At 42.5% G+C, this 23,968-nt stretch overlaps 1 protein-coding gene across 9 annotated transcripts in view; it reads left to right on the forward strand.

Moving 5' to 3' along the window:
- Positions 1-23,968, forward strand: part of LOC1270651 (sodium-dependent neutral amino acid transporter B(0)AT3) — a 31,578-nt gene that overhangs the window by 3,762 nt on the left and 3,848 nt on the right. For 4 of the 9 annotated variants that reach the window (XM_061656160.1, XM_061656159.1, XM_061656162.1 and 1 more), the window contains exons 2-12: positions 1,738-1,949; positions 4,416-4,849; positions 15,682-15,914; positions 15,992-16,566; positions 16,636-16,783; positions 16,857-17,058; positions 17,127-17,286; positions 17,354-17,516; positions 17,607-17,807; positions 18,893-18,961; positions 20,519-20,980. In XM_061656160.1, coding sequence (XP_061512144.1) covers positions 4,561-4,849; positions 15,682-15,914; positions 15,992-16,566; positions 16,636-16,783; positions 16,857-17,058; positions 17,127-17,286; positions 17,354-17,516; positions 17,607-17,807; positions 18,893-18,961; positions 20,519-20,725 — 2,247 coding nt within the window. In that variant the 5' untranslated portion in view covers positions 1,738-1,949; positions 4,416-4,560 and the 3' untranslated portion in view covers positions 20,726-20,980. Of the gene's footprint in view, positions 1-1,737; positions 1,950-4,415; positions 4,850-15,681; positions 15,915-15,991; positions 16,567-16,635; positions 16,784-16,856; positions 17,059-17,126; positions 17,287-17,353; positions 17,517-17,606; positions 17,808-18,892; positions 18,962-19,617; positions 19,707-20,512; positions 20,981-22,470; positions 22,800-23,968 lie in introns of those variants that run through there. The other 5 variants (XM_061656164.1, XM_061656163.1, XM_061656166.1 and 2 more) reach the window with 3 other exon arrangements.

The raw sequence follows: 23,968 nt of genomic DNA on the forward strand, positions 1-23,968 counted from the left end.
AGGCCACCGTTCGCTAAAGGGTGAAACTACCATTCTGTTTTTGCCATAGTTTTTTCTTCTCTTCTCACACCGCACTTGGTTCTTAACGTGAAGAGATGTCCTACGAAACTTGGTTCTTGTCTTCAGACGACAACAGCATAGTCCCATAGCGATGACTCTCCTTCTCCTCCCCCAACCACTCTTTTCATCCGTCAGCAAGGAGTGCGAAACAATATATGTTTGTCTTCTTTTTCACATGAAACAAGTTTGAGCACGCATGCCGCGTTAACGATCGACAGAACGGATATCCTTTTCCCCTTCTGAGATCTGCTCTGCTTTTGGACCATACCGCCTTTCTTTTTTTCTACCGTATTACAGACATCTTTTCTTGCTGTAAAAGATTGCTCTCTCTCTCTCTCTCTCTTTCTCTTCCATCATTGTGTCTGGGGCAACGTGTTGCGCTTCTAGAGAGCTACATTGAGGTTGGTTGGAATGTAACTGGAGACGACACCGGTACTCTGTCGTAAAACAAGCGATCAAATAAATTATTGAACTCAATGGTCTAAAAAGATATCATCAACAATATCAAAAACTTTAACCCTTAAAAGGTTTATGATAGAAGAAATTCCCAACAGATTAGCATTAAGTACTGCTCAAGTTCTTGATGATACCAAAAAAACTATTACACAACCTTACATGTCTTTGTTCCATGTGGAGACAGTCAGTACCAATTAATGTTCCAGCAGAAAACTATCCCAAGCGTTTCCCCAACCCCAACGTCTCGGGCTACATCCGGAGTTGTCTAACAGTTCCAAAAACAAGGACGGTACATTACCCGTTATTTTCTGGCAAACTCTGTCGGGAATTGAACGCACGCATCGGATCTTCAACTCCGCCTCATCCATGCCCATGCTTTCGGAAGTGAGATTATGAGCCAGCGGCACACTTCCGGCGGTTTGCCCAACGGGAGCCCACACAGCACAAAGGGCCATTGACAGTATGGGGGGTCAGCTGCGTGGGAGACTGTATGGGAATGTAAAAGCTTTCATACGCTTCCAATAACCCGTTCCCCACCCAGCCCGAAGGTTCCGAGGTCAGCCAGGGCCAACGACACTAAAGCCACCATTTGCGCTGCGGATAAATCATCTCTCCCTTTCGTCGATGGTGCCCAACAACAGTTGGCCAACTTTTCCGACTCCAATAGCGGGATGCCATCCCGCTGCGTTACGAAACGTCCTTTTGCCCCATGCCACAGCATTGTTCGCAGCTTTGCTGATTCCATTTGCAAATTTTGTTCCACTTGCACAGAAGCGCTACCCACCAAACTGATTCATCGTTTCGCATTGATCCAACGTCTTCAGGATTCTGGCTGCCCCTGCATTACCATCCTTCGGCTTGCTCATCGTTTCGCATCGAGTGAAATTTTATTCGCAGACTGCTAACGTCCATCGGCCTGTGCACACCACGTCGCGGTTGAAAAAAAACGTGGTTAGCGAGTGTTTCGGTTGATTCCTGCTGCATTGCGCACACCTGGCGGATTTTGGTTGAGCAGGGGTTTTAGTTATGCCATAAACTCTGTGTCAAGGACGTAATGTGTGTCTGTGTGTGTGCGTGTGCTTTCTACCCCCTCTTAATGGGTTTAAGGGTTCCTAATTCCACGGAAAATGTGATAAAAGTGAATGTTATGGCATTGTGACCATTTGTGGCAATGGAAATGGATGCATTATTTTAATTATATTTTTCTTTGCCATTCTATAGCTAAGTGAGTGTGTGAAAGTTTGCCGCTGGCAAGTGATTCAAGAAGTAATTCAAAGTGCATAGAGTTAATAGAATCGTGGCTAACAAGTTGTCTGTGCGGATGAGTGCGTTGTGAAGCGAAGAAATATCGTAGAATATTGATCAAACAGCGGTGTACCTATTCTGGGACAAGTCAACAGCTGAGTCTCGAACCACAGGTCTACGATTTGTAGGTGAGTCAATTTAATACCAGTCGTATTGTAGAAAGAAAAGATCGATTTAGACTTTATGATAATAATGTTTAGAAATATTTATTTAGAATTATATAGAATTTATCGAAACCTTTAGTCTGTGGATATACTTAGAGCTCATATTTTAGCCAATGATATGGCCACTATCTTACATCACTACCACCTCTTATTTCCCGTCTTGAGCATTAAGATCTTTAATTTGAATATTGCAATCTCGGTAACTGAAGGTAGCTGTCTTCAACCAAATTACTTGGAATAGGCATAGCTATTTAAGAAAACAAATTGCAGTTGAATCCTTTAAATTGATGTCTAAATGGAATGTACCTGGAATATCCAACAGTTCGACAATAAGTTATATTTTATACTAAAAATACTAAAAACCAAATGCACTATATTTTTCTGCATTAAACAGTAGTCATCAGCGTCACGTCTCACCCTAATACGAACACGAACAGCACCTAACCTATCCTATATATGTTGCCGGGTTCGGGCACAATTTCTGAAGCACCCAGACACGAAACAGTACACTTTTTGGTGATTATTTTCTCGCTTCTTGTTTGTTATACCATCGTTCGTACACACGTCGAAACGAACGGATGGACACGTACGTACGACGTACCCGGTTCCCTCCCTAATGTCCCATGATCGTTACGCGGCATTCTTCTGACGCTCTGATACGCTAACGGTGCGATATAACATCTCCAACTCAAGGATGGAGCCAAATGTCCTGTCGAGTGGTCGGCAAGTGTACGGCTTCAACTCATCACCGTAACAATCGTTCGCCGAAGCTTAGCACGCCTGTTATGTGCGAAATCCACAATTTAGGTCCCGGGTGAGACGAGCACGTGATGCGCGTATCGTACACCTTTGCATTTCGGCTCACGATCGTCCGTGCCCTTTCGTCCTGATCTCTTGATCCGTTTGACGATAATGGTCTTTTGTCGACTGTCAGATCGTGTCTGGCATTGTGTCTGCTTTCCCGCATGTACCGCCCTGATGGGTAGTGATTAAATGATAATGATATCAATAACGAGCCGTGTCATGGTGGACGGACAAGCAGCTCCAGGTCTGCCGACAAACGTAGGGGAAAACATATTCGGCAGAAACATGTTTCTTTGCTGATTGTGATGGTTAGCATGTGTTTTGTCGACTTACTTCTTATCAATATCAATATTTGATAGTAAATAGAACAAAAACGGTACGATATGAAATGAAATACGCTCAGGGGGAATACGAATTTACTCAATTGGTATTCAAGTTTTCTCTGTATTGTTGATACATTTCTGAACCAGAGAGCAGTTACATTAGATAGTTTTAAGGTTTTACTGCTTGTAAGCTTTACAGATGAATTTATTAATATCCAAAATCAATCACTTTTTAGAATAAATTATCAGCTTTTCATATGTCTGCAGGCTATAATAAAACTGATGAGTCATTCAATAGTAGATTCTGCACTAGATTTGAACTCAAATTTCAGGATATGACTGATTGTGCCTTGGAAATGAAAAATCTTCTGTCGAAGTAGGATAATAAATTGACTCTTTAATGCCTTTTTTCATAGAGGTCATATAACACATTGAAATTAGGACTTTAGATTACTTAAATCCCAAACTTAGGACTTTAGATTACTTAAATCCCAAACTATATTTTTTGTTTACGGACCATCAATTGCTTGGTACCAACAGGTTAAAATAGAGTTGTATAGAATAACATTTATAACCGATAATGATTACACTGGTAGGTTATATCAAATACAACACTCTGAATTATCTGTACAACTTCAGGAAAAGATATCGTTAAATATTAATTTCGCAAAAATCTGAAAAATATTTCCTTCTAAAACCTAAACCTACAAAAATCCTGCTGAAAATCGAAACAAATGCTTGAGAAACCGCTTCTTCTTGAGCAAATAAAAAAAAATTAATGTTTAGCCACGCACGTGCTCGTTATCGACTTGCCAATCACACTAACACACTAACATGCATCTCCAACAAACCAAGACATACGGCCCACAATAAATAAACACTGTATTAGAGCAACGCTCGAGGGATTATTTTATATTACATAGCTGGAACAAGCTCAGAACCCCCACACTCCCACACTTATACACACACACACACACACACACACACACACACACACACACACACACACACACACACACACACACACACACACACACACTGCAAATGGCACAATACCATGCATACACGCCTGCTATTATCGCTTTCCAGCGCACTGAACCATAGCGCGATGTCACCCGCCCACAGCAATGAGTTCTCGTGAGCCTGGGACCAGCGCTCCCCAAGGGGCCGTTCCCATCCTAACAATGATCGAAAAGAACACGTTATTGTTTGCTATCATTGCGTGCTAATTAAATGTGACGTCTCATCTTCTCGTTGCTCTGTCTTACTCTCTATTTCCCTCTCTCTCTTACCTTCCCTCTAGTTCGGCAAGGCCCCATCCATCCATCCACACCACACCAAAACCGTGACATTGGATCGGCACTCGAAGCGTGACATCGTAAAGTGGTGCACAACGGATCCGCAGCCAAGACAACGGTTACCCACTGACGACCCGCCCAGTGACGACGATGACGACTAAGGTGGACGGGGTGCCGGGCCCGCGGAACAACGGGCACGAGATGGCCCCGCTCAACACGCGTGCCCGCGGGGACGGTACGCACGGTGTCACGATCATGCTGTCGCCGCCGGACCGCAGCTCGATCGGTTCGCGGGAAGGGGCCGGTGCGCTGCCCGACGGCGACCCGGACCGGGCGGCCTGGTCCGGCAAGATGCAGTTTTTCCTCAGTATTATCGGCTACTCGGTCGGGCTTGGCAACATCTGGCGGTTTCCGTACCTTTGCCAGCAGAATGGAGGAGGTAAGTTGTGCTGTTTTTTTGCTCATAATGACCGGGGGTTTGGGAAAATCATGGGAGAGAGGAAAATCAATATTAGTATCCCTAGATCATTCTAAATGGGATATTGCTGTGAATCTGTGCCAAAAACCGTTCGGGACCAGATGTAGGCACCAGCCGGGACAGGGCGATAAATTATTGAATTAAAATCAATTTCATACCCGGATAGATGCAGCGGAGATCTGTAGCACGTGAGCGTCTGTCCCACAAGCAGCGAGGCGCTCCTGCTAAGCTGCACGGTTTTTGGCAGCCAATCTTTTTCACTTGCACTTGCCTATTTGTTTGGCAACGGTTCTGCCGCACGCTTAGAAGCTGTTACCCCGCGCCAATTGCAGGCGGAGAAAAGTCAGCCAAAGTTATTGTTGAAGTGTAAAAGGTGTAATTGCATGACAGTGTTAAACATGTCAAACGTGCTGGTACGGCTTCACTCAAGTGCAAATGGCATTTATATTATATTATTTTATGTAAGTTCATGCAATCTAAAGGACTCCTTTTCGATTGAACGAGAACCGTATAACACAAAGCTTGGAAAAGTGAAGCTAATCTTTTGACAGATGAATCTGGACGACTTCTAAAATTCCTTATTACATGAGAAAACTTATACAAATGTATCTATTCTACAAATTTTTGCACCTTTTGGTTGTTTGAAATTGTGTAGACGTGTGAAAAACATACTTATCTCGTTTTTTCAATACTTTTATTTATTTTTTTACCTACATTTTATTAAATAGAATTTCTGCAAAGATAGGAACGAATTGAAAGAAAACTTTCTTACTTACTTGCAACATCTTAAATCACAATAAATGCCTTCAAACGTAATTTGATTTGTGCGCGTCGATTTCTTTGATTTTGTTCCGATTTCATTAAACTGATACTACGATTCAACAATAGTTGCCTCTCTTCGACAGTACACGCAGCGTACCCCCTCTACCCTTGAATACAACTACGCAGGGTCTAACTAATTTATTATCGATCACCTCCACCACACCCAACCGGTCCCCGATTGGCCCGATCGGGCGCTGCAACTGTTTGCGTTACTCACTGCACTACGTATCAATTACGGAAATTTGTTCCAATCAGCACCCATTGGTTGGCACGTTTCGCACTTCGATTGATACTGACAGCGCCGGCATTCGGTGGACACGTTAATAGGAACGCTAGTAGCGCGACAAGGGCCGGCCACACGACCTAGTCTAGGTCGTCGTCGGTGTCGCTGTCGCGTTGGGCGATTGTGTTTGAAGCTGGACCCCTAATGATAGTACATGGCGCGGCATCTGACGCCTCAAGACTTCACAGTAAATGGGAATTCTTTTTTTTTTTTTTGTTCAATCCTTCACCCCCTCTTCTTGCCAGGGTCAAATTTATCAGCGGCGCTGACTATCGATCAGTAGTCATTCTTGCCGGAAGTGTTAAAAGCAGTTCATGGAGAAAATGAAATTGTTTTACGAAATTCTTAAAACACAAAAAAAAACTTTACAGAATCTTTTACTCGTGAAGCATTGGAACTTTTGGAAAGTTTGTCTTTTCACCTTTTTTTTATTTAATGACTAAAGTATTTTGTCGAAACGAGAATGGAACGCAAAAGTTTTTCAATCGATTAAACAATCATTCATCCTTGTGGAAAACGTTCCAATCTTTTCCAATTGGGCAGTTCTCCAGTATCAATAAATATTTTCCAATGTTTTATCGAATTAGATCGCAGTGATCTGTGGCATTATAGCTCAAGGTTACTTTACCGCGCGGCTACACGAGGTGAAATATACAGCGAATTGAACTATTTGTCAGTTGAAATATCGGTCAGACAGTAACCAACTTATGTGCAATGTAAACAAATAACTTGTACAAAATCGTAACTAAATCCATTAAAAAAATCAATATCAAGTATCAAGTAATTTTCAGTCAACAATTCTTCGTTTCGTCCAGTTTGTGAATGTTCCGCTTAAGGAGACACTCTTTTCGAGTGATTATCGAAAGCGGATGTTGTATCTCCCCCAACTCCATAGCTGCACCTGTCAGATATTTCACCTGTCAAATAGTTAATTTCGCTGTATATTTCACCTCGTGTAGCCGCGCGGTTACACATTGCTTTCGACAGCGCAAAGTTTCGATTGCTTTACTTCAAGCCAGGCAGTATCTATTAACATACCTTTCTAAAGCTGCCTTACTGGTCGAGTTGGTGATGAAGGTGAATTTAATTAAACAAAAATAGCCACTCACCAAAACTTTCTTTTAATTCTACTTTCACTCGTACTTTTCTCTTCCTTACACGATTGACCTACTTTCATAGATCCTTTTCTTTTCGGTTGATTTATGATTTCCACTATCCTTACTCACAAACGTGTCTATTTCGAAAGAAAACACGACACCGTAGGTTTTTACAGAATGTAAACTCTTTCATCTGAAGTTGAAAATATGTTTCTGTTTAACAGTAGTCACGAACAATTATTTGAAAAACATCAAAGATTCACTCATACTGCGACATTACCAACATCTTATAGAATAAATTTTGAGAAAAAAAATTAATTAGTTCTGTTAACAATTTTGACTAAACCTCAACAAGTAAAAGAAATCTCTTTTGTTTTTTTTTTTCTTATATATGGTATAAAATGACTATACAATTTCATTTATATTCATAGCATTAAAAAATCAATTGAAGAATCAATATTTTAATAAAAAGTTGTTATTTCATTTGAAGTTTTACTATATTGATGAATAGTTGAGTCAAAAAACTACAATGTATTCACTATGGCTTAAGTATTAAAACGTGATTTTCTTAAATTAATTCCCTAGCCTAATACATTCCAATAAAACAAGGAAAAATTACTTTAAAAGTGATAAATAGCAAATCTTTGGTCTAGTACACCACGAATCATCCAACGCTTGCAGCGAGAAACTAAATTCTGGTGTGATTAATCTCCACCACCTATTAAAAGCCAGGCGCCTCCATTAGCAATCAGCTCCGAACGTTTAAACCCGAACAACCTTGATCTTGGGTCGCGTGATACCAATGACCGGTGCATTAAAATTCATTCATCAGTCATCGCTCTCGACTCTGTACTCTTTATTTGCAAGAGACTACCATTACCATTAAAACCCATTACATCGTGCAAAGGCGCCTTCCGCCCTTGAGCGCAGCACAGGGGGGCCTCTGCGGTCGGACGGGGGAGGGAAGCAGGCGCCAAGTTCAAGTTGAATGGTGTGCGAGGGGATGAGCGTAGTAACTACAAAACCCAACCACATTGTGCATTGTGCCGGTGGGCGGCGACATTCGAGCAGCCCGCAAGCTTCATTGATCGATCGGCAAATACAAATTGCACGGATTTGGCGTCATTAAACCGAACGGTTGGCGCTCCTTGCAGCGATTTTAAACCCTGCTTACTTGCCTCTCGTGGGTGCCTATGTTATAAATCAATTACACTGCCATCGAGCTGACACTAACCACCACCTGACTGATGTGGTTAGTGATGGTCAATGAAGCGAGCAATGAACAGTGCATGATGTTGAAGGTACACCTATTCACTATCGCTCAATATGCTCGTAATTGTTTTCGTGCTTGTCACAGCATAGTGCAGCCAAACGATCGAGCGACGAACGATACACTATTACTCTTTCGAGAGCAGTGTATGTACGAGGAAAAAAAGAAGGCAAACAACACCCTGCTCCCTGCTCTACTCTCGAGACGAACTTTCGCCCTTTTGCAGACGTAAACAAATACATCACGTTGACGTTGACGGTTTGAAAGGCGGGACAGGGGTTGCAAGCTTGTCAGTCGCAGTCACAGGCTGTTAAAAATAACGTACAGATCATTGGTCGGCGTTGGTCAGCAGGAAAATGCCTCGCCGGTGAGACATTAGCACACTTTTTCCCTTTGCGCTGTCCAGAGTTTGCCTGCGCACCTTCGCACGTAAAGGAACGTGCAAAGTTGACTCAATCGTTTACGTTTTCTTCCTACGCTCACCTATGACACAGAGACCTTCTCGTTACAGCACTCGTACCACCGGTGTGTGGCCCAAATATGCGTGCCCGCGACGGATGCCAATGAAAATCCGATCGAACGGCGCCAGCCAAAGCGTTCTTCGACATTGCTTTGCTTTTACATGAACGCCACCGACGGCTATATAAATACGTCGTCTCACCGATAGGACACATGCGCCACCCGGGGCGGGCGAGGGTTATAAGCGATCCTATCGAACGAGCGGAAGTGTAAAGTCCAGCCACACCACACCGTAGCCGTTCGATCGATTGAAATTGCATCATGAAACCTTGTGCATCAACGACAGAAAGCGAAGTGGGAAGAGGAACGGACAAAGAAGTAAAGGACCGGTGTGTTTCCTAACTTTGTTTTGCCTCGGATCCCACACCAGTTCGGGGAAAGTGTTGCAAAGGAAAGTGTTGTTTTTTTTTTGCATGAAAAGGAAGTCTTTCTATACCACAAAATGAAGTGAAGTGGGAAACAGTATGGGAGTAGTATTACAGGGTTTTCAAGAGGTTCTTATAGTTGTGGGACACTTCCTTACCTCTATCAAATAGAAAGTGAACTTCGTATGTTGGAAATTGGACTCTATGGCGCCCTTTTTGGACAGGCGCCTTGGAAATTCCTATTAGATTTGTCCAACTAGGATGCAATAGAGTCCGATTCCCATTACATTAAGTTCATTTCACTTAAGAAGGAGTCGATAAAGTGTCCCACAGCTATGAGAACTCCTGGAAAACCCTGTATTGTTGGGAAATCATACAGCCGCTAGCAGCCAGAGTACTTGTAACGAGAATTGCGTGTCACGACGCCCTAGACACTGCTGACCTACAACGGGTGGGAAACGGCCGGCGCTTACGGCACAGCGTACACTGTACAGTGATTGGCAGGTGCCAGGGTTTGCGGACACCACCTACCGTTCTGGCCGCTCACACGAGGCAAACTCTGCTTATGAAACACGCGGTACACAACACAACTACTTCCCCTCGTGCTGGACGGGGAAGGGAGGTAAATGTTAGTACCGCTTCGAGTGGATAGCGGTCCGATTGGCGAGGTAGTGGATGCATCACTAACAACAACAACAATAACAACAACATCGCGGCAAACACACTCACAGCGTCATATGGCATCAGCTGAAAAGTGGAAAACTGCGCACGATGCACTTGATCGCAATAAAACGCGGTCAGCCGGGAAGTGGTGAAGATGTGTGTGCGGAAACGAATGGAACGGAGGATGATGCCATAGAAAATCGTTGGCGCTAGCCATTGAAACTAGAGCATGAAATATTAAATGGAAAATGGCAAACACTGGCTCAAGCGCTGGTTAGTAGTGCCCATTCGACGTCCCCTGTCAGTCGGTTTATTTTTGGCCGCCTTCCTATGGGCCAACGTGCGCTGTACCGGGAACGTGTCGAATCTTGGGGAAAGTCGCGGGATTACAGATATAACACAAATGGTTTCTGTGAACGTACTTAGAATAATTAATGTGCTGCATGTGAAGGTATGTGGCGTGTTTGTTGGATTTGTAATGTCAATGAAAAATGATATGTTTTGTCTAATTTCTTCTGCTCTTCTTCTATTTGGCCTAACGTCCTTGGTGGACATGCCGGACTACATATACTTTTGAGACCTACCTGTACAACGCAGCCAGTTAGTCAGTGCTTGCTACGGAGGGACGACTGCACCACAAAACTGCACCTGCTCTTTGCTCTATTGAATGTTATCATTTTTTCATGTCGATATGTTGTTGACCTTGACATTTGACCTAAATCAAGTGAAACAATGATTACAAAAGATAGTTTATTTTATACAAAATAGCAGACGTATCAGAGGGAGCGATAGAAAGATACTCGATTATCCCATTAATGTATTAGCTACACAAGAGTAACTCATGATTCCGATTCACTAATCTTCATCAATCTTCCAAGTGGACTGCTTTACCAAAGTCTCAAAGTTTGAGATTTTCGAATCTCTAAAGACATGAGATAAAGATAAAGATAAAGATAAATGAATCTCTTGTCGGAAGCATGTCGTAATCAGTGTGTTATGCAACACTCAGAATGTTACTAATTCGATATTGTTGTTTGTTTTTTTATGACTTACAATTAGTGTTGGATAATTCAGATTCATGAATCTGAATGAATTTTTGAAATGATTCAATGAATCTGAATCCCGATTGGAAAGATTCATGAATCTTCAAAGATTTATTAATTCCGAAGGATTAATCAATTTCTAAAGATTCATGAATCTCGAAAGATTCACGAATCTCGAAAGATTCATTAATCTCAAAAGATTTATGAATCTCAAAAGTTTTTTTATATCTAAAAAGAATTACGAATCTCCAGGGATACATGAAACTGTAAGGATTCATAAATTTCTAAAGTTTCAGCTTTTTATTATTCTTCTTTTTTTGCGTAACAACCTACGTGGTTATGCCAGCCTATACAGGCTTTTGAGACTTCTTGGAAAGTACCACGCAGTTGAACCGACAACAGACAAGTTGTAGGTGGGATTGGGCAAATTCAATATTTTGGAGATCATACATCTCTAAAGATTCATGAATCCCAAAAGCATTATGAATTTTAATGGATTTATGAATATTATAGATTCATGAATCTTAGGAGATTCATGAATCTTTAGAGATTCATGAATCTTTGAAGACTCGACTGGAGATTAGAATCACTCATCACTGAAGATTCATATGAATGAATCTCAACGAAAGATTCATGAAACCCAACACTACTTACAATGTGTTGAATTCAGAAGCACTAGTTAAAAATGTGAAAACTTTATTCTTTTGAGATTCATGAATCCTGGAAGATATGATTCGTGACTGAAGAGTCACATAAATTAAAGCTTGCGAACGATTTATGAAGTTTACAGTTTTACTATCGACGTTACGGCTGCAATTTCCATTTCAGTTTTCGGAGAGACCTTTGAATTTCATAAATGCATTATTCTTGGGAACAGGTGAAGCTTTACTAGAGTTAAATTCATACATTATGCCATCGGAAAATAGTCTGCTTATGCTCCCACACTCTCACAAATCGTGCTGAATAGTCATTCACTTCCATGCAGCAGAAATATAATTGGACGTCAATCACATAAAAACCTAACCACATGCATTCATCGAGAATAAGCAAAAATAGCGTTTTCCAATGCACTACACTACAAACGATGCATAAATGTCAGATTTTTAGTACAATGGCACATCATTTCTCCAAACGATTCCCGCATGATCTTTTGCACGTTCGTCAACAGACGGACGAACAATAGGTTCTATCAATTCCTGGTGCGAACATACCACCAACACACCCACCTGCAGTGTGTCCTCTCAGCTTTGGTTTAAAACCCGGCTCAACCACCCACCAACAGTTACGACAATTTACATCATCATCATCATCAGAATCGTCATAAGCACGTTCCGAGAGTGCTGTAATGATTTACAATGCACATCCATTTACAGATTTACCACCACTCTATCAGCAGCAGCAGCAGTAGCAGCAGCAGCAACAACAGCTGCAGTAGTATAACCGTACCACTGCTCTAAGCACTTCATTAAGTAGAGCAAAAGTTAAACGACGAGCGGACTCAATGCCACCATTTGTCCGGCTTCCGTTTGCCGGTATCGGGTTTGGAGCGCATGTTACAAAACGATGTGCGTGTGTGTGTGAGTGTCCCAGTTTACGATGGGTGGAAAATTTTACCGGAAAATGTGTATGCAATTTCGCCACCATCATAAGGCGAATCGGAAAGTATGGCTAAAAAAAAGGGACGAACAGTTCATTATGCTATTTTTGACACAACAAGCGTGCTCCACCAAAAGCGTGTACATTTTTTTCTTACAATCCATCACACATGAAGATGATTCATTTAAGTGTCTCTAGTGGCTTTTTACAGTCTCGTGAGTCATTTAGTAATTTTAAGTGGATTTTACATCCCCCACAAACCATTTACTACTGCTGCCTTGACTGCCGGGGTATTTCAATGGACGTGAATGACAAACAGCTGTTTTGGTAGCTGCATTACCGCTTAACTGCGCCGGAAAACTGCATCGTTTCGCTTGAATGCAGCGCAAATAATGGATTTTTTTTGCATATCTGCGTATGGCATAACCAAGCAAAAGTAGTATTTAGGGCGTAGGATTTGTATTTAATTTAGGATTTGTGAAAACTCTGCAAATTACATTCCTTCTGTATTCTGCTCTTTATTATTTATCGTACCATGAACCAGCATAACATAATTCACACTCATCAAATAAATGCACTTGCATGAATTGCCAATCAGTTTCATATGATTTGTACCGACATTCGTTCACAATCACCGCATTCCTACGGAGCCGCGCGCATGCAACAATCAGTAAACAGAGCGAGCATTGAGGAAATTATAATCATAACAAATAATAAACCAATGCATCCAGCTGCATGTGCGTCCTATTGCAACGCTTTTGTGCACTGTGCACCACCTAACCACACCCACCCACGTACCAACGTACCCAACCCAGGCGCCTGGCGGTCCAAATCCCCCTCTCCAACAGCTGGGTTAGTTACACTCATACACAAAAGCTACCAGTCCCCTTCTCCCGGCATGTGACGGACCTTGGCGTTCTACATTACTAAAAGCGGGAAGGAGTTGAGCCGTTGCAGGAAATCCATGCATTTCCCACACAGCCCCCGGTAGGGCAACTATTTATAAATGTGAAAGGAAAATTGTTTTCCATGCTTTGACCTTGCACACCAGCGGTTGTGCTTTCCCGTGCGGAATAAATAACCCGCTGACATGCTATCCTTTTGGCGTAATCTTCCGCTAACTACTCTCACCGGTATACCCGTCCGCTGTCGAACGATCGATTCGAACCACCGGTAGTCATCGACCGTCATATTCGTACATCCAACACACGGTGATACAGCGCCAGCAAGACCGCAGCGCTAGACACGGGCACGTGGCACCTTTCGGATGGGAATGATTAGTGCGCCTGAAGCTAGGCTAATCCTGCCCACAAAGCACCACGAAACAGCACCACCACCAAAGATCGTCTGCCGTGGCTTCATTTACGGTCGAGCGGACGTAGCGAAACGAACCGTCATCGTGATACCTTACCGTTGGCGAGCGTGAACTTTCCCGGGCGCAGTCCAGGGAAAGCAAATACCCCGTCGTATTTCCCAATTATCTTCTTTCGGAGCCGGCTACATTGAGTTACGGAGGAAAAAAAGGAAACATGGATTGTAATTAGTGGACAGCGGTTTGGTGAACGTGATATGAACAGGCTTTGCGGCACACAAAACAGACGATTTCTTCTGCACAGTTTTGGACTGTTCTAGCACATCGTGGCTGTTGTTTGAAAAGGCGATAAAAACTTCTGCAAATTGATTTGGGATCCTATAATTTTGAATGCTTCATAACCGTTGGTAGTCATTTACATTTTCAGTTCATTGAATTTTTCAATGTTGTGCAAGAAATTGATGATTCTATAGGCTAGTAGCATCAACTAGTCAGTAGAATCTAATAGTGTGGAATCGTTGTTACTTTAAACTTTAATCATATGATCTTATATGTACACCGGTTTCGTGGTATAGTTATCAAGTCGGGTAACTTGTTGTGCAAACAACATACCCGTCATAGGTTCATTTCTGGGATGAGGCTCTATCCTACTGCTTGTCGCTAGTCTAACCACCAACGGAAAACTAAGCCCATAAGAGGCTTAGGCGCCAACCTTGGCACAGGCTACGTTTGTTAAGCTCAAGAAGAAAATGACAAAACTGTGCGTAATATATGCAACAACAATATGCTACTAAAAGCTCGGCTTAACTTAAGATTTATATCAAAGTTTATTACTTCCATACAAACGGTAGAATGTTTCCTGTATTTATTGTGGTGCAATGCTAAAGTATCGCAATATTTTAATATACGGAGCGATACAAACCACGCTACTTATCGTATATTTTGCATCTGATTATTTCGGTACATAAAGATAGTGCAATGGATAACCATGGTTTACCTTCCATCTATGCAACATCGTCAGTACTGCATATGAGGGATCGATTGCTAATGATGTTCAAGAACATTAATATGCATTCAAATACAAATGAATTGTCCTATACTGTACCTAAATGTTCTAGTATCCTAATTAAATGTTGTTAATACTTATTCATTCGATATTACAGCGATGTTTTCTCTCAATTCCGATAGAGAACGCTATCAAAGCGGTACCGTGCGGCTAATTTATAGTAACTATCAGCTCGGGCAGTACCGATTGAATGAAAATTTCCGACTTGTGACAAGTTAATCTGAATCCTGCCTAAATATCTGAAGACCTTATAGGTCTCAATTATTCTCAATTCGTCCTAATAAAAGCAACTTTTATTGGCTTTCTATTATTAATATGTTGCTCTTACCTTAACATTGTAGGCAATATTCTAAAAGTACTATTCAAAGCCTTTAAGTAACTATACAATATTATGCGGCTTCTGCTTAATAATGTCGGTTTGATTCTTGAATTGCTTTCAACAAAAAATGTAAAGGGAATACTAAAGTAAAATTTTAAAAAGCTATCAACTCCACCCAATACTGGAAATAGCTACATTACGATGATTGGTACTTGGTTTCTTCTTAAGAATGTTGCACACACACACACATATAGCAAACATTTGATAAATGCAATCAAAGCAAGACCCGACCATAAAAGCATTTGCGGAAAGTACACTCGTATGTACAAGAAAACTCAATTTCTTATCTTACCAACAATTGTATCAAACCGATGCCCCTTCGCTTCCACCCGTCAGGTCGCATGTATAATGTTGTGTTGCCTTCTCTTCACTTTTCAGGTGCTTTCCTCATACCCTTCATGATTATGCTGATTCTCGAGGGTATTCCCCTGTTTCTGATCGAGCTCGGTATGGGCCAGCGGATGCGTCTCGGTGCGCTCGGCGTGTGGAATACAATACACCCGTGGCTCGGCGGCATCGGCATCAGCTCCTGCATTGTGACGCTGTTCGTTGCGATTTACTATAATGTCATCATTACCTGGTGCTTCTACTACTTCTTCAACAGTTTTCGGGTAAGTCTGGTGCTGCTAGCATTCATCACAAAGAGCGAAACCCTCTTATAGCCTCCCATCAACTCTCTGCTTTACAGTATCCCTTACCATGGGCCGTCTGTCCCCAGCTGAACGGTACCGACGTCGAGGAGTGTGAACGGTCGTCCGAGACGGCCTACTTCTGGTACCGAACAACGCTGGACGCGGCACCCAGCATAGACGAAACCGGCGGCTTCAAGTGGTGGATCGTGCTCTGCCTGATGCTTTCCTGGACGGTGGTGTTCTTCATCGTGATGAAGGGCATCCAGAGTTCGGGCAAAGTAGTGTACTTTACCTCGCTCTTTCCGTACATCGTGCTGACGATCTTCTTCATCCGCGGCATTACCCTCAAAGGGGCCGGCGCCGGACTGATGCACATGTACACACCGAAGGTGGAGAAGCTACTGGAACCGACGGTGTGGTTAGATGCAGCCACGCAAGTGTTTTACTCGTTCGGGCTCGCATTCGGATCGTTGATTGCGTTCGGAAGTTATAACACGCCAAAAAATAACTGTGTACGGGATGTGTTGCTAGTGTCCGTGTGTAACGCGATCACCGCAATCTACGCCAGTGTCGTCATCTTTGCCATCCTAGGGTATAAGGCTACGTTAGGCGTGGATAGATGTATCCAAGTGTAAGTAACTGCCAACGTGTTTCCGCAAAAGCAGTCCTGCTCTAATGTGTGTTTTGTTTAATTCCCCAGAAATAAGCATATTCTAGTGAAACATAACCTTCTTCCATCGATGGATGTTGATCAAAGCGAGTACGAACACGCGATGGCCGGATTGAACGAGACGATGACTAAAGACTGGGAGTTTGAGAAGTGCAGTCTTGAAGATCAGTTGTCCAGTGTATGTATTTTTCGTATTTAATTTATGTATGTCATATACAATTATTGTCTATATTTTTGCATCTGAACTACAGGCTGCCGAAGGAACCGGTCTAGCGTTCATCGTATTCACTGAAGCAATCGTCGAATTGCCAGGTTCTCCCTTCTGGGCTGTGCTCTTTTTCACCATGTTGCTCTCTCTAGGCTTAGGATCTCAGATCGGCATTCTCGAAGGAATGCTTTGTACCATTTTTGATATTGACATCTTCAAGAGGATTCGGAAACCATACGTCACTGGTGGGTTCGAACGCTCTGCACTTCCAGGCACGTTATTGACATCGATTTACGCCCTATTTCTATTGCAGGCGTTGTTTGTGCGTTCTGCTTCTCGGTGGGTCTTATCTTCACCACCGGTGCCGGTGAATATTGGCTCAAAATGTTCGATTCATTTGCTGGCACGATTGGATTGGTTGTGGTTGCACTAATGGAAATGATAGCCGTCATATACATCTACGGACATGAGAAGTATGACATGTTTTTCATGTTTTACATTTTGCATATCATTTACGATTCGTTCTCTTCATCTCTTGAGGTTCACGGAAGATATTTACCAAATGACTGGTATTCGACCGGGTCTCTACTGGCAAATGACCTGGCGATACATTGGTCCAGCCATCATGGGCTGCATTCTGCTGTCTTCTATCCTTTCGATGCTACTACGGAATCCTACATACGGTGCATGGAATGGTGATTTGGTGAGTGTCTCTTGGGACAGTACAAAGAATAATGTTGAATAACTGACACTTCAACTTCTTCTCCGTAACATCATCTCGCTCTCTCGCCAGGGAATTGTCGAAAACAAATCATATCCTAATTGGGTGATGGGCATTGCACTGGCAATGATCATTGCCGGCGTGCTGCCTATGCCCGTAGTCTTCCTGCTACGACGGTTCCAGATACTGAAGGTGGATCTAGACATACACCAAGGCTCGATTCGAAGAAACGAAACGACCGCCTCTACCAAGGAGATGATTGATGAAGACGACGTAAGTATTAGTAGTCAGCATGCATTTATTACAGATGATTTTTCTCGCCGCTTCCTTGTGTTTCTGTAAAGAAACGCAGAGGGAAAACCTTCATTTTCACATTATTTGTGGGAAGACACTTACTGCGCAAGAGAAATGGTCGCAAACGACGTAATGATTCAAGTCCATATTACCGCCGAAAGATGTGGATATGATTAAAAAGTGACATTCTCCTATAAATTCTAGCATTATGCAAAGTGACAATAAGTTATTTTAAGAATACCTACCTGGACAAGACTGACGCGTGGTATTTTAGTAAAAATGTTTGGTTCTTAATCATAGCAGACAGGATTTAATTTAAAATTCTTCAATAATTTTATAATAAGAAACTTTGTATGCTTATTAATGGCTTCTCAACTGGATCCAGGAGTCCTTGCAGTTTGAATGGGCATCGAATCCGTCCGGCTTTGTACGAGCTGTCATGTCAATCCAATATCGGTGACTTTATTCTTCAACAAGAATTAAATTATTCTTGTTGTAGCTAATTAGATTAATTAATTTTACTTTGTACATTAAGTTTAAGATTAGCATGTATAAGTTATATATAGATAGATCACAATTGTGATAGAAAATAAGTTCATCAAATTATATGAACGCATATGAACGCAAAAATGTTCGTAAGAACACCATGACAGATTTATGAAATTATAGGCCTTAAGATTTTAGGTTAAGTTCTACCATGTTTTGTTTTATTCCAAAGTCCCAAGCACCTCTGTGTCATGCGCTAGTGCCGTGTCGCCAAGCTTCACATCATATGTCTCAACGATATACTAATCCATTCATTCATGGACTTTTCTTCTCTCTCTCTCTCTTCTCTTTCTTCTTTCTCGCTATGTCCACTATATGTGGCCGATGGGAATTTTGCATTTGTACACAAACCTAATACCAAAATCGTTCTATTGCTTACTCGATGTATCTCTGCCATGTTGTTTGCCGCTCTGTGTGCTTGTGCTTTGGTGTTGTTCGTATCCGTGTACTGAAACTGAACCTAACCAATGCGAATCATTCGTCCGATCGAACGTTCCTTCCAAAACTACTAAACACAGGTCGTTAGCCCTGACTTACCACCTCCGCAATCGCTGGCGGCTACACGCTTCACGATCGGTGATTTTGATGTAAGTTTTAACGCATTTTTACAACCCTCATCTGCATCTCACACATATCTCATTGCGAGCAGGAAAAGGGGCCCACGCGTGGCATTTCTTTTTTGCTCGCCCGTTCATCCCAAACCATCGTACTTTCGTGGCTGTACTTACCTTAACTATTGATGTTTCATAACGTAACTCATACGGTTCTAATCATACTCCATTTAAATGTCGTTGTTCTTTAATAGTTGAAGATTCATTGAACAAGTGTTGACAATAGTCTATTTCAAATTAAAAAAAAGCATCTTTAAACGAGCTTTCATATTAAATCTACAGCCTCAAGATCTACATCTAAATATTGTTTATTTATGATACACAACTATTAAATATACTATCAAATAAATTAACAACACTTATAACTTGTATCGGTGATATATAATGCTTGTATCTTATTGAACAAAACCAATTCTCTCTATAATTCCGCCAAAAATTGTTAACACTTTTACGAAGATTTTTTTATACAGCCATTTGCTTGTTACAAAGTTCATCCAGAACCATTGTACTTTTCGCTCAAATACTAACTTGATGTATTATCCTCCTACCATTTCCACCCTTCCCTTTCTCTTCCAACTCTTCCATTGTCTTTTTCTCTATTTTTTCTCTTTCTCCATTTTCTTCATCCGTAGATACGCTCATAAATATCCAAGCAAAAACAAACAAACACCCCTTCCCCTGCAAGTGATAACTGTAGTAAACATACAAGTATAATTTAAATAACTAAGAAAAAAAACAAGCAAATCAATGTAATCCTACTCATCCGCGTTCAAAGTGTCGGTGCTAAACAGTACTCGCGCAACGGCACCTGTCCATGACTCCAACATCGCCATCGTTGTAGTGCCCGCTCTCATGTTGACTGCTTCACTAGGTATCGCTAGGCATTCGCTAGCAGCGAACCCACGTTCACAAAGTCCAAGTGATCGTTCAGTAGACCAGTTCATCGAAGCGAACCGCATGCGTATACTAAAAAACCGTTCTTCCCACCAATTGGTATCATTCTTCATCACCATCACTACACACGCCTGTGAGCGATCGTGTGTTAAACTAAAGCTCTTATACACTTGCCGAGGCAAACAACAGTCGAGCCAACTTAGCGACACTTCCATAAGGACAAGGTCTCAGGTCTTTTTAGCAACTTACACACCTCTCAAAACCATGCACCACTGTGTTGCTCACATTACAGCACCCTTTTTTACACCTCGAAATGCGTTTTTGTGCATCCATCACCCGTTTGATCGCTAAACATACTCATTGAATGTCGTCTACTCCTCGATCATTTGTATGTACGTAGCAACTGCTTGTTCATTTCTTTCATCGATCGCATTCATTTTCGTCATCGCCACCCTGTGTGTTGAGCTGTGTGTGTGTGTGTGTTTGTCGGTAGCGAAACGCTCGGTCTTACCGAACCCTCCAGTAGTGCCAGTAGTGTAGCCATTGCTGCATCTCGGGCAGCGGTAGTGTTCGCTGTCGCAGCAGCCTCTCGCGTCCATGGTGACAATTGACATGGAGTTTATTACTTGAAAGTTATAGACCAAAACCGATGACGCTAACAAACGCGGTAAAACATCGCCCGGCAAAACTACCCGAACCAGCACCGGCACCGCTAGCTACGGCAATGGCAGCTCGAACAACGCCACCAGCACTTCCGCCGGCTCCACTACCGCCAATAGTGCGACGCTCGTCACCACCAGCATCACCAGTACCGGGGGGCCCAGGAAGTCCATCATGAAGCAGTAGACTGAGTGCAATCGGGGACGAATGGTTCGCGTGCACACGGACCACACATGCTCACAACCAGTATATAGCAACACAAATTCAAACGCACAGATAGCAAAAACGCACACCATGTGGTTAAGTGTAAAACATTTACAGTGAACGTAAAATATCACGCTAACGAAAACACTCCAACACTCTCCAAACAATGGCGAACGTGGACGTGCATTGGAGCCAGTTTCTTCAAGCGGCATACATCGACAGCAGCAAATGTAAAAACAGAGAAGAGAAGCGTTAGCGTTATATATTAGTGTCCGTTACCAACTAGAGGTGTGCAGCGTTTGAAAGAGAACAAAAATACTGCAAAATACCTTCACCAAACCACAAACAGTTCGATCGAATAGCACGCGCGATGGAGAGCGCGATAAATGAAGCTCTTAGAGTTTGTTGTTGTTAACCGTACCTTAACTGCTAGAAGCGCTACGCTACCGGGTCCACACCCGATAGGACTTAATTTTTCGTTGTTGTTGTTGTTGTTGTTGATGTCGAACATTAACGGCGCCCAAATAACCACCAACCACACCCAGCAGCAGCAGCAGCAGCAGCAAAGGATGCAAAGTGCAACGGGCGCTGCCTCTCCCAACTCACACTTATTTTTGTCACATTGCGTACCAATAGAGGACCATTTGTAAGACAACCTTATTCACAAGAGATGGAACATAGAAGAGAAGCATAAATGAACCACCCATGCCAGAATTTAAACAATCCAATGACAATATATGGTAATTATGCTTTAGACAGTCAGTTGAACAGTTAAAAGAACCTAACGTCTATTCTATCGTAGGAAAGTAGCGTCAGTTTTGTTGTACCTTTCTATTGCATTCGATTTTGTTTAATGGTACAATTATTCATTTCAAAAGCAACAAATGAATCTTATTTTAAATTTAAGATCATAATTAAGGATAATTTTATGTTAAGCTTTAAAATTACACCAAACAAAAGAGCAGCATGTGTTTCTAATTGTAATTACGGCACAGTTTAGTCCTCGTTCTATGTTAGTTCGAAGATTCGCCATCAGGTTGGCACTGAGAATTTAGAGCCTCTTGTAACAAAGCATCAACAAAACTGCTAATAGAGAACGAGAACTTAACCGATTATTATAATTGTTTAGTAATAATGTTTCATAAAATTATAATTGTTGTTAAGTTAAAATGCACGATGCAGGACATATTTAGTTATCTTATTTGATTATCGTTTTTACTGCATTTCAGAACAGAGTTTTTTAGCATGTTTCAGAAAAAACGGTTAATGCGTGTTATGTGTTTATTAGTTTCATGCAAACTCTGTTAAACTTGGTTAATAGTTTACGCGCTATCCTAGTATTTACGTACCTTTCCAGTAGCGTACTGTATTCAGTTCGTTAAGTATAGCTCATGTTATTTGCTTGACAAACCTTTGTTATCCCATTTATATTCCTTTTACAAGCCAACGTTATATATCAACCACTAGTATGTAAAACTTTGATGGGAATTCCATCGGAAACAGATTGGTTCACTCTGCAGAGAATCTGCTTTTTTGGGAATGTTTTTTTTTTTTAATTTTTCAATCTCCTTTCTCTGAATGCATTTACTTATTATGGATTCTTTTTTCTCTTTTTATATGTAACAAAACACCTTAAAAAATGCAAACTAAATAATTTTCTTTTTCTGAACTGTCTCTTTTCCCCCTTTGTACGCTTACCATCGGCGACCAACTCGTACACGACCCAGGACGACGATGAGGATGATGACGATTTCAGTGGACCCGCGCTGGGCGGCCCCGTCAACGTGCGGAGCGATTCGGACGACGAAGACGAACCACCGACGATGGGCAAAATGTTGGCGAAAAAGTCGGCCGCTTCGCCGCAGAAGCTCCAGTTCCAGAATCAGCATCATCTAACCCCGAACGTACTGAGCCCCGGTTCGCGGAAGAAACCGTTCCGCATGGAGGTGGTGGACTTTTAGGCGTTCACCGGGCAGCGGCCGGTATACCAGGGCAGAGCAGGAGACGCTACGCTCAAACACAACGACCACATGCGGTGCAGTAGTAGTAGTAGTTAGTGTTGGGCATTGTGCGCGAGTGCGCACTGTGCGCACAGCACACCTCATTGTGCGCACTGCACAGCACACTTTGTACTGTGCGAGCACACTTCGCACAGTGCGCGCACTTCGCACTTTTCGCACAGTGCGAGCACAATCCGCACTTTTCGCACACTTCGAACAGTGCGGGCACTTTTCGCACACGCCGCACAGTGCGTGCACTTTTCGCACAGTATGAGCACACTTCATACTGTGCGAGCACACTCCGCACAGTGCGCGCACTTTACACACAGTGCATGAACAGTCCGGACTTTTCGCACACTTCGCACAGTGCGAGCACATTCCACACTTTTCGCACACTTCGCACAGTGCAAGCATGTTTCGCAAATTTCGTGCAGTGCTTCACTTTGTACTGTGCGAGCACACTTCGTACCATGTTACAGGAAGTCAGGTGGTATGGTACTGAGCATATTTTGACAAACCGCCTTTAAGCATCAGCATCAGTTAGCATTAGCGACTCCGATCCGTTGGTGCGACGAGTTCAAGTCGGGGCGAATCAAAGATCCATAAATCGCTTGCACACATTCATACCACACACATGCCCATCGCCCCCCCCCCCCTCCCCTTTTGCCCTGTCCCATGTCTTCTCTTCAGTTAATCACAAAATTTGACTAGGGCTCCGAGTGAAAATTGTAATTTTTGCATCAAAACATGCGCTGCTATCGCAAGCCTGCGACGCGAATAACAGTTTTCCCGTGAAACCAGCTGTCTGTTTTATTGCACAATCGCAAAGCGGTGGTTCCGAGTACAAGCACAGACACGTTTCATCTCAGCCAAATTCAAGAGAAACCTCAACCCACTGGAGCGTCGTTTACCTACTACCTTCACAGTTCATAGTTGTTTTCAAGAAACGCGTGCTTGATGTCAGCCGATTTTTCCTGATAATTTCTTCGGCTATGGACCGCTGTGTTGATATTGTGTTTCGGGGCCTTTAAATTTTTGTCTGGGTGTGTTGTATCCTTGTGTTTGTGTAACGGGTTTTCGATCGGGATTCGAAGAGGTCAGGTGTCCGCCAAGTTCATCCACTGTTAGACGAACCCGATGGCTGAGTAAATGAACTCTAAGAGAAAAAGCTGACATTGGTCGTGTGGTCGTGGTCTTTGTGTACGTACCACCATGGTACGAAGTG

This window comes from Anopheles gambiae, chromosome 3 (assembly GCF_943734735.2).
Source record: "Anopheles gambiae chromosome 3, idAnoGambNW_F1_1, whole genome shotgun sequence".
NCBI classification, from domain to species: domain Eukaryota; kingdom Metazoa; phylum Arthropoda; class Insecta; order Diptera; family Culicidae; genus Anopheles; species Anopheles gambiae.